Below are 17,022 nucleotides of genomic sequence, written 5' to 3'. Positions count from 1 at the left end.
ACTTCAAAAAAGGTTATCTCAGTTTTAGTTTCAAATCATGATAGTATACATATTTTAAGTATCCTAAAATAAAATGTGACTCGTCATCCTATGATTGTCTTACACATCGACTTTGAGAGGAAAACGACTATATATTAAAGTAGTACATCAAAGAAAACTTTTAGATATTAACTTTTTGATACATATATATTTTAAATAACGAACATTTTTAAATTTTGCTGAAATAAAATAAAAGGAGTATCAATAACTGAAAAAGGAATTTATACGGCGAGAAAAGAGCGGCGCATAGCGGCGTGTCTAATGAGATAATATAATAGCCGTGATTCCCCGTACCAAACGAGAACCGAAAATTACTGGAATTTCCCGGAAAACTGCACTCGAAGAACACCAGGCTTAGAAGCTTAATTCCGAATTAGAATCTCGTCGTACGACGGTTGAATTGCTATCTCTAATACTGAAATGTCACGGTCTGTTGTAGAATTGCTGTGATTGGATTATATAAATGTTATTTAAAAGATAAGTCACTGTATATTCTTAACTTTGCTTGATAAATGTGTCTCAAAAAACTTGATGAGTTGTAAAGTCATATTCAGATTTCCTCACCTCAAAATGGATTTGTAATGAGAACCTATGTTCTCAAGATGTTCTCCACAAGACCAAATGGTTTCCAGTTATTTTTATTGTGAATAAAATTGCGCTATCAGAACCAACTTCTTATCTTTTATAATAATTGAAGTGAAGAACAATATAAGTAAATCATTATTCCCAGTCATAAGCTTGGGCTTTCGATCCACCTTATACATTTTGCAATGAAACTCAAGTCAACGTACCAAACCAAAATGGAGCAGCTACGGGCAATTTAGGCTCCGTTAGTTGTATCTCAAAATCCCTATAATATTTACCATTCCGTGTATCCAGAATGTCTCTATCAAATAGTGAGCACAAGAGGGTCATATCGAATCGGGAATCGATTTTGTCGCACCCGAAATAGGGTGTAAAGATCCCATTGTAATATAGATGTTGCCCATATGTCGACCGAATTTGGGCTTTTTTGCGCGTTTGTCATTAGAAATAATTGGATTTAAAGTTCACCTATGAAAAAAATCAATACTTTATATTTTTTATACATATGTACCTATATCACGTCTTTATTCTTAACTTAATTCTAAAATTTAAAAGAATCACTGTTTAGAAAAGATTCGAAAATAAGATTTTGGTGGTTAGTTCGATAATGGACTTAATTATTATGATTCAGATGCGTTGTGATAGCTCTATTGCTTTTTTTCGGTTTTGAAATTTTAAGATGACGGAGATATCTTTGAACATATAGTCAAAACTACTGAAAAATAACTGATATTTATTACGACAAGTGCAATCTAAGATATACAGCCTGAGATTATTTTTTTTTTTTGATAATTCCCATTAAATAACGCTAAACTACCTACCCATTTGTAAAAGAAAAGTTATCATGTCTACTCAAATGGCATAGATATATTTTCTGTTTCCTAGTCAATTAATTTCTCCCCAATAAAGCAATGACTTTAAAAACGCAACTTAATCCTTTAATAGCTATTCCAGTCACAATATGTTTAACACAACAATCGTGTTTAATGCAGTTAACCCTCCGAATGCATCGGTTTAAACTCAGACACAAAACATCTTAATCATTACGGTTCATAAAATTCTTAAGTGATTGAATAGGGGACCGATTGCGTGGCCACGAATTGATTTCCAAAGTCCATCTAGTAATACGTGCGTATATACCCTAAGTGTTTAAATTGTTAGGGGTTCAAGAAGATTTGATTGTCTCTGGTAATGATCAGGTGTAATGAAATTTTAATTTTAACTAAATTTACTTTCTTAAAAACACACAAATATACATACAACATGTCTATACTGCTTAAGTGGGAGCCTAGACCTATAATCACAAGACTCTAAGTCACTTTTAAACAAACTTAAGTGTTTATACGAATAGAACTAGTCTAGAACACTTATACTTTTACCGAGACTACCGATCAACGATTGTTAAAAGCAACATTCGAAAATAGAACGCGTGAAAAAATGAAAAATAAATTCGAATTTCCATAGCTGAACACAGCATCGCATAAGTTAATAGTAGTCGGCCGCGGGCAGGCGGGCAGAGATAATGAAATTGTGTACAGAAGCGCAACGAGCCGCGAGCGTGTCTCGGGCAAAAATCCACTTAACAAATTGCTGCTGATTCGAAGGGTTCTGGATTGTTGCCTGCTTTTACCGGTACGTCAATTATTCGCCGTGTTATCGATACCCGAACGCTTTCGTGTTTTGTTACAATGTTTCAAACATCAGCGCTTGTTGGGTAAACTTCACTTGAATGCAATGTGTGACAGTGAGATTAATAAGTAGTAATTTTAGACTGCCACGAGGAAACAACATGTTATTTTTCTTTCTAAAAGTAAATTAATCATCAAATTTATTTTCCATGTCTTTGTACTATGTACCTATATCAAAAACCGTGACCTAAACTTGCACGCTAAACGATTATGACTCGCATATAAAATAATTAACTTATGAAAAAATTTTGCCTGTGACAGCACAAAACGGATGGAAAATAAAAAAAAAAACAAATTGCAAACACGAGTGTAATGAATTCGGTGCCGGCGCTTTCGCACGCAATTGCACAATTTCAATTATCGCATTAGTTCGCGACTGTACGGGTGCGGCTGGACTGATGGATTGTCACTTTTCAACGTAATGATACTTAGTATTTTTGTAATTTCGAGTAACTTGGTCAACCTAGGTAACTTGAGTGCGTCATTTATTAAAATCCTTGCCTTAAATAGCTTAACATCCTGCATTAATCACCTGCTCATATCTCATTTATCAGCTCTAGCAGTAATCTAAGATTGAAAAAAAAAATTTTGGGTAATCAAATAACTATAGTTAAGTCTATCAAGTTATTTCCGAACAGTTAATTATGTAAAAGAGATAAAAATATTGTTTCGTAATTTCATTATTTGAGTATGTTTTTTTTTTAAATATCGGTTTATCAAATACTTATCTCTGAAACAAAAGCTACCAATTACTCATTTAAAAAGGCACGAAATACCAAAGATCATATGAATATTCATGTACTAAAGCCAATTTTCCACGTCAGCGTCTAATAATGAATGCGTCAGGTCGTTAATATACATCAAACGTTAAAAATCACCATTTACTTCATGCGTCAAACCAAAAGAGAGTTAGCTTACAAAGGGCGATGATTTTTTGTTTCCAACGTAGAAATTTGGATCGAGCGAATTACAAAACCCACAATAGCATAGGGTTGCCAGCTCTGTTTTGAAAAATAAACGTTCTAAAGAAACATTGTAAATTGTGTATTATATTTTTATTATTATATCTTTCAAGATTAGATATATGTAAAATTTGGTTAACTGAATCGAATTTAGGAGTTGTGGCGTTGAGACATAACTAGAGTATTTTTTATTTGACGTCCATTTGGAGTGCATTTAATTTACATGAGATCGAATATTATTTTAAAGAGTAAACTTTAGCCCTAATAAACCTATTATCTAAGTTCAAATGGAAATATTTTTATAACCATTTTGCTCTTCAGTTAGTGTTTTTTTCTAATGATGGTCGGTCATCTTTTGAACACCTTGCTCTTACCATAACATAAGTACTTATAATAAATCGATGACTAATACAAATTTAACCAAAATTTCTAGTTAATACAACAAACATACACCGTTATTCTTGTATTAGGTACTCAACGTTTGTGTGACTTTAGTCTATGTATCAAACTATTTCTGTGGCGTAGCGGTAGTACGCTTGTCTGTAACAACGGAGGTCCCGGGTTCGAATCCCGGCCAGGGCATGATGAGAAAAGAACTTTTTCTGATTTACCTGAGTCGTGGATGTTTATCTATATAAGTATTTATTATAAAATATAGTATCGTTGGGTTAGTATCTCGTAACACAAGTCTCGAACTTACTTCGAGGCTCACTCAATCTGTGTAATTTGTCCCATATATATTTATTTATATTTATACTCATCATGCCGTGTGGTTCCCGGCACCATTACAAAAGAATAGGACCACTCCATCTCTTTCCCACGGATGTCGTAAGAGCCGACTAAGGGATAGACTGGGGATTCCTCTTTAATGTAAATCCCTGCCAATCTAAGGTCTGCCGCGCCGATGGATGCATGGCTAGGGGCGAGCCTAGTCTCGAGCGTGCCACTTCCGCCATGGGGTTGGGCGACCCCCAGGTAATGGCTAGCCTTACCCTGGCATGCGGGGCTCTGCTGGGGCGGACAAAATTTTTCCCTAGCGTCTCGTGGGAATCGCATTATGAATCTTAAAAAGCATATAAATGGCGGCGATGGTGTCCGCACCCCATCACGTCTCGTTCCCGGCGGGAGCGGTATGCGGTCTGCTGAATGCCGCTTTGCGACGATGAATGTAAGAGGAGGAATGAAGGATAAGATTGAGGAAGTATGCCAGATGATGGATGAAAGACGTTTGGATGTGTTGTGCGTGAATGAAACGAAGCGGAAAGGATGCGACGCGACGCAGCACGGCCCTTACACGGCGTATTGGTCTGGAATGTCCAGTACCAGCCGAGGCTGTCAAGGGGTCGGTCTAATTCTTTCTGCACGAATGGCTGAGTGCGTGAATGAGTATGAGTGTGTCAGCCCTCGTCTTCTATGGATTAGGCTGAAAGTTGGAATCACTCGGATCTTCGTTCTAGGTGTTTATGCACCTTGGGATGTGGGTTCGAGGGGTACAACATCAGCAAAAAGCGAAAACGAGGAGTTCTGGAATAGTGTAAGAGAAGTATTGAAAGTTACCAAGCCAAATGAGAAGATTATTATGTTAGGTGATTTTAATGGATGGGTGGGTGTAAAGCGTGATGGATATGAAAAGGTGCTTGGTGCGTTTGGTGACGAAAAGGTGAATGATAATGGAAGAAGTGTATTAGAAATTTGTCTAGAGTGGGATCTTTTTGTGTCGAACTCAATGTTTCAACATAAAGAGATCCACACCTACACAAGAGTGGAAGGTATTTTAAAAAGTATGATAGACTTTGTGATTGTAGATGAAAGATTGAAGAACAAAGTGCTGGATACCCGTGCATATCGCGGTGCTGGCATTGACTCGGACCATTTACTGGTGATATCCCGGATAAGGGGTATCTTCAATCGCTGGCGGCACAGGGTAAGGGAGCAAACCAGCGCTTTGGAAAGAGTAAAAGTAGAAAATTTGCAAGATATGGATGTAGGTAAGAAGTATATTAATAGACTGAAGGATGAATTTGAAGATTTGGATGAAATGAGCGATATTGAAGATGGATGGAAGGAATTTAAAGAAAGAATTGTGAAAGTAGCTGTTGAAGTGTGTGGTGTAAGTAGAAGAAGGAAAGGAAAAAATCACAAAAATGCGTGGATGAGTAAAGATGTGCAAGAACTTGTGCGATTAAAGAAGAAAGCATGGCTGGATTTGTTAGCAGCAAAAGCTAACTTGAGAATGCAAGAGGTTATAGATGAAGATGTGAATGAAGCACGTAAGGAATATAAGAAAATGAAAGATTTGGTTAAGAAAGCTGTGATTAGAAAGAAAGAAGAGTATAAAGAGGATTTTGATAAAAGGCTATCAGAAGACTTTCAGTCAAATCTGAAAGTATTCTGGAAATCCGTAAGGTCAGCCCGAGGAAATACTATAACCAGAGAGCTGACTAGGATCAGATGCCAGGATGGTAGCGTTGTGAAAGGAGAAGAATGTGTACTAAAGATATGGAAGGACTATTTTGAAAGTTTATTTGAAAAAAAGGAAGGAAATAAGAAAGATTTCTGCTATAGCGAAGAAAAAGAGAATGAGATGGAAGGCGAAATTGAAATGTTCGAAATTGTGGAAGCACTTAAGAGTATGAAAGCGGGAAAGGCTGCTGGGTGTGATAGAGTGTCGGTCGAAATGCTTAAAGCAGGAAAAGGCGTAGTAGCTAGTCAGTTGTACTGCCTTTTCAATTTGTGTTGGAGAAGCGGCCGAGTACCAAAAGATTGGTGTAAGGCTGTTATCGTGCCACTTTACAAAGGAAAAGGGTCACAGCTGGACTGCAAAAATTATCGTGGTATAAGCCTGCTTAGCGTCGTCGGCAAATTGTATGCTAAGGTATTGATTAATAGAGTCAGGAATGAAACTGATGACAAAATATGGGATGCTCAAGCGGGATTTCGAAAGGGAATGGGATGTACTGATCAGGTCTTTTCCTTGCGGTGCATAGCCGAAAAGTTTTTGGCCAAGAGTCAAAAAGTCTATTGCACATTCGTAGATCTGGAAAAGGCCTATGACAGAGTTGAGAGGAATGAATTGTGGTCAGCACTTTCTATGCATGGGGTGAGCAGTCTCTTAATACGAGCACTGAAATCCTTATATGAGGATTCGAGTGCTTGTGTCAGGATAAACGGAGCGCACACTGAGTGGTTTAAGATTGAGAAAGGCGTTAGGCAAGGATGTGTTGCGTCACCGTGGCTGTTCAACCTATTTATGGATAGCTGTTTGACAGATTTGAAAGAGTCTAAAAGTGGATTAAGGATGAATGAGTTACTCGTCAAATGTCTGCTCTATGCCGACGATCAGGTTATACTGGCGTCATCAGCGGAGGAGTTACAGGAGATGGTAAACTGTATGCATGAAGCTTTAAAAGAGAAAGGAATGAAAGTGAACGTATGTAAAACTAAAACACTGGTTTTTGAAATGGAGAAAGAAATGACAGCATGTAATATTTTGATTGGAGGAGATAAAGTGGAGCAAGTGAAAGAGTTTGTATATCTAGGATCAAAGTTTACATCAGATGGCAAGTATGATAGTGATATTGAAAGGAGAGTGAACGCGGGGAACATGGTGAATGGAGCTTTGCATGCCTTTATGAGCAGTCAGAAACTATCCAAAAAGGCTCGACTGGCTGTGCACAGGGGCGTGTTGGTCCCGACATTAATGTATGTATGGGAGTGAAAGTTGGGTATGGCAAAAGAAGCATGAAAGCAGAATAAATGCAGTGGAAATGAGAGCGTTAAGGAGTATGATGGGTGTGAAATTGAGTGACAGGATAAGGAACAGCGTGATAAGGGAATGTTGTGATGTGAAAGAAGATGTAGTTACAGGAATAGAAAAGGGTATGTTAAGATGGTTCGGTCATGTGGAGAGGATGAATGAAAGCAGGTTGACTAAGCAGATATACAAGGAGAGTGTGGAGGGAAAGTTCGGAGTGGGAAGACCTAGACGAACGTATCTTGATCAAATTAAGGACGTCCTGGTAAAGGGTCAGGTCAAAAGTACCCGAAACCGCCGAGCTTGTATGAAGAGAGTTATGAATGTGGACGAAGCGAAAGAAGTGTGCAGGGATCGTGGCAAGTGGAAAGAGGTAGTCTCTGCCTACCCCTCCGGGAAAGAGGCGTGATTTTATGTATGTATGTATGTATGTTATACTCATTATGAGATTAAATCAATTAACTTGAACCTCAGACGTTCAGGTACTGTTCATTGAACCAACAATAATAAAATGGTTACGCTCTCACATAAGAATTATACCACTCGGGTTGGGCATAATGACGAAAAACGTATCTACACTAGTGATAATGTTGTATAAAGAAGTTACCCAAATGAACATTATAGAATTGATGCAAATTAAAAGTACCCTAAGGAATGTAGAGAAGAGAACATGTTAAATTTATCGTCTACTACATTAAGAAGTTCAAAAATAACACACCACTCCAAAAATTTCGCTGCCAACCCTAAATTTCAAATATCGAACGAGGTACCAAACGGGAGACGCCTATCTATTGAATTCCCGAAAAAGGATGGAAATAAAAGCATCAGAAGCTGCCTCCCCACGTATCAATAGTGGCGCATTGAAGTTTCGATATTTGTCAGCCTGATTAGCCTACACTCCTCCCATCTGAATTATTTGATATCGAAAATAAATGAATGGCCCAGCAGGAGATCCGTGTTGGGGCAATTTTCGGTAGCTTTTGTTTTTTTTTTCAATCAGTTCTATCTGGTATTCGACTAGTATTCGATTATTAAACTTTTCACCTCTCTAAACTATTTCTTTTACTTAGGTTCCTAAAATATAATTTAAATTTATAAATAGAAGTTATGACATAAATCAACAGCAATTTTGTATCAAAACCACTCAAAATGTGAACTTATCAAACAAATCACGTGAAACAGAACGGAATCGCAAAACTCCATTTCAATAGACGCCACAGCGAAAACAAAATGCAGACTCAAAAGTTTTGTATCCAGAAAATGCATTTGCACGGCTAACTTTTGAGAATCTATGGCTTGATGAATTGCCGCGAATTGCGAATACTAAATTTCTGTTAATACTTTTTGACACTTCCACTTTTTTTGTTATTCCTACCTCAATTTAGAGTGATTCCTTACTATTATTTTGCAGGTATATATGTAGATATACCTTCTTATCATACAGGTGCCTGGAACGTCTTAATGAATAAAGGAAAATCAAATAATTAAAGCTCAGACATGTCCTAAGCAAAACCACTAAACAAATCAAAATGTTTCCACTAAATTAATTCATTTAGAAAAATACTTAATCTCTGAGCTAAAGTTCAGGGCTCCGTTGAAAATTTAAAAGTACTTATTAATTAAAGAATATTAGGTTAATTTTTTATACATATGCGAGTCATCAAAATGAACTCGATTCTTTATATATCTTTTACCGAATTGTCAAATTATCACTTATCAAGTACTTACCTATCTATGATGACGGGGTCAGATGGCGTCTCGTTGCGATTTCCGCAACTTTTCTTATCACAACACCGACTGGGAACAAAAAGAAAAACATTTATTATGAGTTAGGTATAGTAATATTATCTTTTTAGGAAAAATCCTTTTTTTTTTAAGATGTCGTTTAAGATAGCGTAGATATAGAGTCATAGGCTTAGGCACTTTTATATTTTTCTTATCAAAAATACCCAACAATTATTATAATGAAGTACTTTTGATATATTTACTAGATTTATAGAAAAAGACATTGCGCTCATTTGTGCTGTATACTTTCCGATATCCTATTTTTTAAACATTGTACCTACATATGCACATACATAGAAAATCTTTATAAAAGCTATTACCATATTGTAATAATATTTTTTCTATAATAGAATTAAGATACTCTTCAAAAATCGAAAGTAAAATAATTATAGATCACGTGGCTACAGAATAACATGCTGCTACTAGCTGGTATTGCAACATAAAAAAAATAAACCGCATCCACCCAAAGCAAACAGCGTACACTGCACGCGCCCTACCGGGGTTTCTTGACGCAAAGGGCAAAGACATTGAAAGGACAGACTCCCAAGAGACTCCTCCCTTGAAGACGTGCAAGCGGGACGAACATATAGAGCGGAATGAAACAACAACACTGCGTCTAAGGTGGAATAAAATTTTAATTGCTCACACAAATGCGATACTGTGTTTGTATACACGCACACATAGGTAAAGTGGCGAGACGATACGCTCCCGTTACGACCGGAAAAACCACCCCAAACAAATGTTTAAATTAATAAGGACATTCACTTCTTTGTTAGGGAACAGAGTTCAGTAATTACGAAAGTTACGGCTAGAACAAGGCGGCTTAGACAAGAGGCGTATGGATTTCCCACAAAAACATTATTAAACAAACATGATACTCTAATAAGGATTACTTTTATACTAATAATTGCGTGACTACTACTACGTAGGTACTATGTTTTTCAACAACAACTTTAAAAAAAACAAATAAACAAATAAGAAAGCTTAAAAAGAAAATTCTCAATTTCTCGATATCCTGTTTTTAACCTATGCTGGACCAATATTATCGAAACAAAAACAATTCACGAAAATTGTAATAATTAAAAAAAAAACCGCATTTATCTTTTATCGTGAACAGCTGCACAATCTTTATTTATTTAGTTGCCAAGAAATCTGAAAATCAAACTTCCAATGGTACATAATAAAATCATAAATTATCTTCATTGACATTACATAGATACATTTCTCAAAAAAAAATATGACAAAACAACTACCAACAATGGAGTCGATGATGAGATTTGAGGAAACATGACAAGCAAGATGTCCAGTAGCCGAAGTTTATGACAAATGAACGCCCAGACAGTTCTCCGTAGGATGGGAGAACTTATTGTAGGCTTGTTATTTATGTAAGGCAAAACGTTCAATTCCCAAAAATGTAGTTTAACATGTTTAAAAAAAAATTGAGCCGAAGATATTATTTTGTTTATATATATGTATCTAAAAACTTGTTGTCTTAGAGCTTTTGATTAATATATAAGTAACCAACACACTCTGTGTTGGTTACTTAGGTACTCGTACATGAGCCGTTCAGCAATTACAAATCTTTTTGTAAACCCTCCCCTTGCAGATTTATTCCATCTTTTAATTTCATGTATTCAATAATTTGTACTTTTCGTTAATGATAGGTTTATATAATAGAAAAAGGAAAATGATGGTTCAGAATCATTAAAAAACAGTTAAAAAAGTTTCTTGGAATTATTCCGCGTTATTTCCTTTTGTAATTATATATGATTTGTGGTACCATAAAAACTAAACTATATCTAAATTATAATTACCTGCACATAACTTCATGTGTTAGTAACACTCTGCACATTTCAGGATTCTTGTCTTGACCTTCATATACGATGGGCTGAAACAAAGATATTAATGCAGTTATCCTTATTTTTTCCCCTTCATTACTCGCTAAGGATACGTTGAAGAACTGCAAGAAACTTTAGAATCACAGTTCTCTTTCTTTCTTAAATTTAAAAGCTAACTCTTGTCGGTGAAGTTAAGTAGGAGCGTCGTCCATTGATCTCTTTTTTCTGCAATATTTTTTATGTGTTGGTATTCAGATATTCAGAGTGTTTAAATATGTGTTATTCAGAGAACGAGAAGAAAAAACCATTTTAAAATGAAAGAAAATAGGAGAGGGAAAATGATAGGCCACAAAATCCGAACAATAGTTCATAGAAGGAAACATTAATGGAAAGAGAGGAAGAGGAAGACGAAGAATAAAATATTTTGATCAAATAAAAGAATAAGTAGCAACACATCAGTTTTGATTCATTCACATGATGATCAAAATATAAATCAGATATTATCAAATATTTCATTATACGAAATTAAAAATTTACACTAAGATAAGATAAAATGGAACTTCTTCATCATATAATTACTTTTTGCTAAAATATGCACCCTTCTTGCATAATCGCACTTCATTATCTTTGCCAAAATGCATTTACATAGTTTTTGCAACTTAGTTATAAAAATATTTTAGGCAAATTAATTTCAGGGCTATTGAGTCATACAACGTACACTTTTATTTAAAAAAAATACAAACAAGAGTAATATTATTTTTGTTTTGTTTCAAACAGGATAAAGATATGATATTTCTTTTTCTGGAATCATGTAATTCATCTGAAATATAATCAAAAATTGTCAAAACTTACTTTTTTGTCTGGAATTAATTTGCATTTTCTTTTATTCATCATCACAACAAACTCCACTACAGCTGATTCCCATATGCAGACAAAGTGTAAGTATAACCATTATTTAAATAACTATTTTTTACCCTAAATCCTTAATAACATGTCCAATACTTACAACCCAGGCATTAACTACATCAACCCTAATACGATTCTTTCGTCCCCAACAAAATATTTAATTGAATATGAAATGGCGGGCCTTATCATCTTTTGTTCAAGGATTTTGAGGATTTCTCTCGTAGGGTGTTTTTGTAATATTCAAGGGTCATATGGAAGTATTTAAGCTACCAGAAATAGCTTAGGGTTGTTACAAGTTGGGGATAAAGGTGTCAGGTGCACTTGTAATCCTAATGAGTCAGAAGAAAGATTTAGGTTATGTTCTTCAAATGTAACATCAAAATGTTTAAGTTCGTATTTGTAAACTTTTGGACTTAATTCGGCAAAGCATGTTCGATACAGGTAAAAAATATTTTCTTTAAATCACAATTTCGAAACATATCAGCAAAAGTATTTAATATCCAAATCTAACAAATTTAATGTCATTTTCAATATTGCTAGTATTAAAACATTATTTTAAAAATGTTAAGACTGGGCGAGAAATTTCACTTAAGTAAGCGTTATATAATAGAGGTTAAATGTTTTCCAAAGAAGTCAAACCGCAAAAGTTGCGGATTAAACCGATTCACTCCTTTAATAAAAACTAAAAGTTTCCAAGTAAAAGTGTAGTGGACAATACGGTCGTTCCCTGCCCGGGGAGGTCCCGTAGGAGTCGTGGCGCGATGCCTCGGTGGGATGCCCCGCCGCATGGGATTCAATCTCTGGGGAATTTTGGGGGATTTAAAAAATAGCCATTAGCATTACCGGTAATGGCAATTAGTGATTGAACATTGGGGCTGTAAAAATTGCAAATGAATTGTTTGTATGTATTATGTACCCATAGAAATCTTTAGTCACTTCTATAGTCTAATATCATTTCGAATTCTATGATGTCACAACAAATTTTTGGATAAAATAGCTCTTGGTTTTTTTTATTATTTGATGCACATTTGATATTTTAAAATAGTATGAACTTGTTTATAGATAACTAGCGGCCCGCCCCGGCTTCGCACGGGTGGACATATTTTTGTGGTTTTTTTTGAAATAAACAAAGAGTAAAAACAAATTTATGCCTATGTCACTTTTGAAGGTCTATTCTATATTTGTGCCAAATTTTATCAAAATCGGACCAGTAGTTTTTGAGTTAATTCCACACAAACATACAAAAATACAAATCTTTCCTCTTTATTATTAGTGTGGATTTAAAATAATTTTAACAAAGAGTCCCCACGACGAAATTTTTAACTTGAGTATTGTTTTTCAATCACAATTTCAAATGCTTAACATCATTTGCAAAAGGTTCCAACGACATTTACAGTCCATTTAAACTATACCTCGGTATAATATAAAACGTGATCGCTCAAATAAAATTTATACTATCTGAGCAAGTGGCTCCATTGCGCTAAATTTATAGAACAACAAATGCAAAAAGTTCTGGAAGACGAAGTGCAGCGAACAGGCGTGATTTACATGAGCGACAACGGAGCTAGACTGCAGTAGGTTCATGTTAAGAAAACTACCTATATTTCATGTTTTTGTGTACAATTTTTGATATTGTGGTTGGTTTGTGTCACCTGCAGTGCCTGCAGAGAACCTTGACCCATCTATAAATTTGGTTTGTTTGAACAGGGTGTGAAAAAACAATACTGCTGTTGGCTGTACAAATGCTATAATTAAGGAGTACATTTATCACATCTATATTCCTTACAGGGAGACAGACACATCTTGCCACAAGTCGTAAATAATAAGAACTGACCATAATATTTGCCAATTTTTAAACAAAAAAGTACAAAAGCAAAATCAAGTTTTTTTTTAATGAAACAATTTTCTGATCGGGGCGTTTCAGTCTTTTTGAGACTGTTCACTCTTTCTACCCCCCAAAATGGATGTAGACGTGATTATGTAGGTATGTAAGTTTCAGAATATGAGATACGGGTAACATATTTTTCAGTTGTTAATTTTAAGATCTTACTGTAGTTTATTTTATGTCCACTTAAAGATACTTGGTTTTAAAAAATAAAACGAATGTAAAAATACAATAAAGTGTTATTCAAATGGTAAAAATAAAGCGACGTTAAGGAGCCAAGAAATGTGATTTATGTTTCGCGACAACGCGGCGTGCCAGCACTGTGCATAGATATTGTTATTATTGTCAGTGTACTGGAGAATGTAACATTTGTTATCTATATATGAGTAGTATAAATTATACACCAAAATTTTTTCATATTTCATCTCAATATAATGAGTTTTCTTTGAGAGATTTCAACTGTGCTTAAAACTATGTGCGTCACAATAGAATAACACATCATTCCTAATTTAAAAGACAATATGGCATTTCTATTCTCTGAGTTATTCCGACTTCTAACTGACAAAAATAACATGAATAATGTTATTCAGAAACAATGTATCAAAGAAATCACATACAATTATACTCATACAAATAGCATACTTACGGACACATTTTAGCTGAAATTCATATTGTACGAGAAAGCAATACAAAACACCGTGTCAAAGCCATCAATAAATATTAAAAGCGCCCATAATTCACGATTTAGAAGATCGCCCTGATACAGTTATATAGCTTCAAAGTCATTTTCCCAACAAAAAGAACTAAATTAATATGTTGTTTGAACACCAAGTAAACATAATCAGACGCGCACGTGTATAACACACGGCCGTGCATTCATACAACTACTGGTTGTATGGGATTTGGCTGAATCTCATTCGGGGAACGCGGCCCGCTATCTTAAGACTATAGTCAAACAGAGGGACAGTAGATTGATGTTTTAGATATTGATACGATGGTGATTTAGTATGGGAACACAAATAATCCGGTTATTCAAATTGTATGGTTTTAAGGTTAGTTGGTTTGAGTTTAAAGACTTTTGAGAATAAACTAAGTTTATGGTTTTAAAAAGTACCGATTTTGCAATGGAAATTGCTACAAATGTTCTCATTATTATGAAAAATAAATTTTCATATACTTTTGTTCAAAAAAATGGCAAGCCTTCTACGGGATACAGGTTAATAAAAATTTGTCAGGCTTCAGTTGAGACTTAAGATATGTCATCAAACTAATTACTTTTTATTTTATTTTTTGCGTACAAAGGAAATTGTTTAATTGAATTGATTGAATCGTGATTGACTAATTTCATATCATAACCTTTATTGTTAAATATGGTACTAAAAATAAGTACAATACATTAAGTATCTAAATTAGTAAAGATGTAAGTACCTACACTCAAGAGTTGCGTGTTTGGTTCGCATGCACCGGACATTAGCTGATTGCCGTGTGCCCTCAGCCTAACGTTTTAATACAATTAAATCGACCGCTCTTATTATCCAAATGCCATCTTTCCGTCGCCAATTTTACTCAACGACTGTTTTGCGTGTCATTTGTTTGAGTTTCTTCATAGATTTTTATTAATTATAATATCATGTTTTGATATTAAAATGTTATAATAACTATCTAAGGATTCATATTACTACCTATTTTTCAGTTTACATCAGAAATAGTTATCATGTGAGTCCCGGTTAAGTCCTTACCTCTCTTAAGAGGATCCCAGAAATTGCCTATAGCAATGACCTCGATGTGGGCAAGGTAAGTCATTAAAAAGATATAATAAAAATAAACATACATACATACCGCTGAACGTGGCCTTTCAATCTTTTCAAGACTTCGTCTATCCCGCAAGGGATATAGACATAACTGAATATATATGAATAAAAAATTGAGGTGTTATTTTTTTCTATAATAAGGACATGTCTTCTAAGTGATGTAATAAAAATTTCATTTTAGAAAGTTATATTATAGATATTTATATTTTTAATTAAGTTCAAACTTTAATTCCAAATATTTACACCGGTATATTTACCGATACAAAATAATGATACCCCATCACATAAATGTAAGTACCTACCAACACATAATTTACCGAAACGTGATGAAACTCGCGTCGCACTCGCATATATAATTTCAACACGTCCCATACTCTTAGTGTTGTGAAACAAGAGGCCAATTACGAAAGATTTATACGGCGAACGTAATTAACTTTGGCCAAACGCTAACTTAGTGCAGGAATTGCTTTCCTTTCTGCCAGATAGGCCTGTGATAAATAATGAGATTTTTAATGTTTGCAGTAAGTATCGAGTTTTTACTAAAACACTCGCTTTTATAATAAGTAAATTCTATCGCTAAGGTAATATAAAAAAAGTTTTTTTTAATAAGATTGTTTAATTATTGATAAGTTTTGTACGCCAAGGTAGATATTAATGTTTATTTATTTTTAATTTACTTTAGAAAAAAATTATTTCATTACATTCACTGAGAAATAGTAGTAACTATGTAGGTAGCATTTCGTAGAAAGCTAGGAACTATAATTTTATACAGAATCCCACAGCAATTTTAACTGCAATTTTCTTCATTTACTTAAATCATATTTTTCTCTACCAATACTTTACTTCACACGAGAAGCCAATCCAACCCATTATAAAACTTTGAATGACGTCACTCAGATTTCATAGCATTCATAATTATAGATAATCACGTGACACCACAACCGGACACCCCCAACTTAACCCTTCATATGTCAATGCGAAACTAACGTGGAATAAAATTGCAACACGAGATAACGAAAGATAACGCAAGTTGTACGGGCGTGAGAAGGGCGCACAATTAAGGTCACTATACACATAACATAGTCACTTAACGACGAACTTTCATTAAACAGTCGAAAAAATATAATATAGGTATATACAAACATGTAATCACGATTATATCCCTTACGATACAGACAGAGCCCACAATATTTTAAAAGACTAATAGGCCTCGCTCAGCTGTTTTGGCTAAATGATAGAATCGAGATTCAAATAGAAGCAGTTTGCTAGCCCATCGCCCAAAAGAGAAATCCTAAGTTTATAAGCCTATCCCTTAGTTGCCTTTTACGACATCAATGGGAAAGAGATGGAGTGGTCCTATTCTTTTTTCTCTTTGTGCCGGAACCACAATGTTATGTAATTTTAAATGACAATCAGTAATTAAATTTTCATCGCAAGATTCAGTCAGTTACTTAGAGGCGGAATAATGTTATAATTTTTTTTATATTCATCACAGTACTAATCCTCGGTCTCGAAAATACGCAAATCCTACCAGTACTGCTTCGACCATATCTAACGCGACCCTAACAGGGCGTGTGGATTAGGTCCTAATCGGGTCCCGATGACAATCTGACACGTGACCACACGTGTCGGACACGTGAACCAATGGCATCGCGGCTGAATTGCTGCGCAGGAGTGGCAGATTCAAACCGGTGGTCAAATTATTATAATGATCGTTCTAAGGAAGAATCAATGCATTATTATGCAATGAAAATTCGTAAAATAATTGT

The 17,022-nt window shown here is 34.9% G+C and overlaps 1 protein-coding gene across 1 annotated transcript in view; it reads right to left on the bottom strand.

Moving 5' to 3' along the window:
* The window catches only part of LOC106136705 (transcription factor collier), a gene marked incomplete at its 3' end in the record, with an annotated part of 78,169 nt that overhangs the window by 28,955 nt on the left and 32,192 nt on the right, over positions 1-17,022 (bottom strand). Inside the window, exons 12-13 of the mRNA XM_060945627.1 lie at positions 10,628-10,701; positions 8,757-8,825 (exon numbers count right to left, since the gene is read on the bottom strand). Coding sequence (XP_060801610.1) covers positions 8,757-8,825; positions 10,628-10,701 — 143 coding nt within the window. The remainder of the gene's footprint in view (positions 1-8,756; positions 8,826-10,627; positions 10,702-17,022) is intronic.

Source organism: Amyelois transitella, chromosome 8, assembly GCF_032362555.1.
Source record: "Amyelois transitella isolate CPQ chromosome 8, ilAmyTran1.1, whole genome shotgun sequence".
NCBI classification, from domain to species: domain Eukaryota; kingdom Metazoa; phylum Arthropoda; class Insecta; order Lepidoptera; family Pyralidae; genus Amyelois; species Amyelois transitella.
Note: the sequence above shows the minus strand (reverse complement) of the source record. Positions and strands in the feature narration are given on the sequence as shown.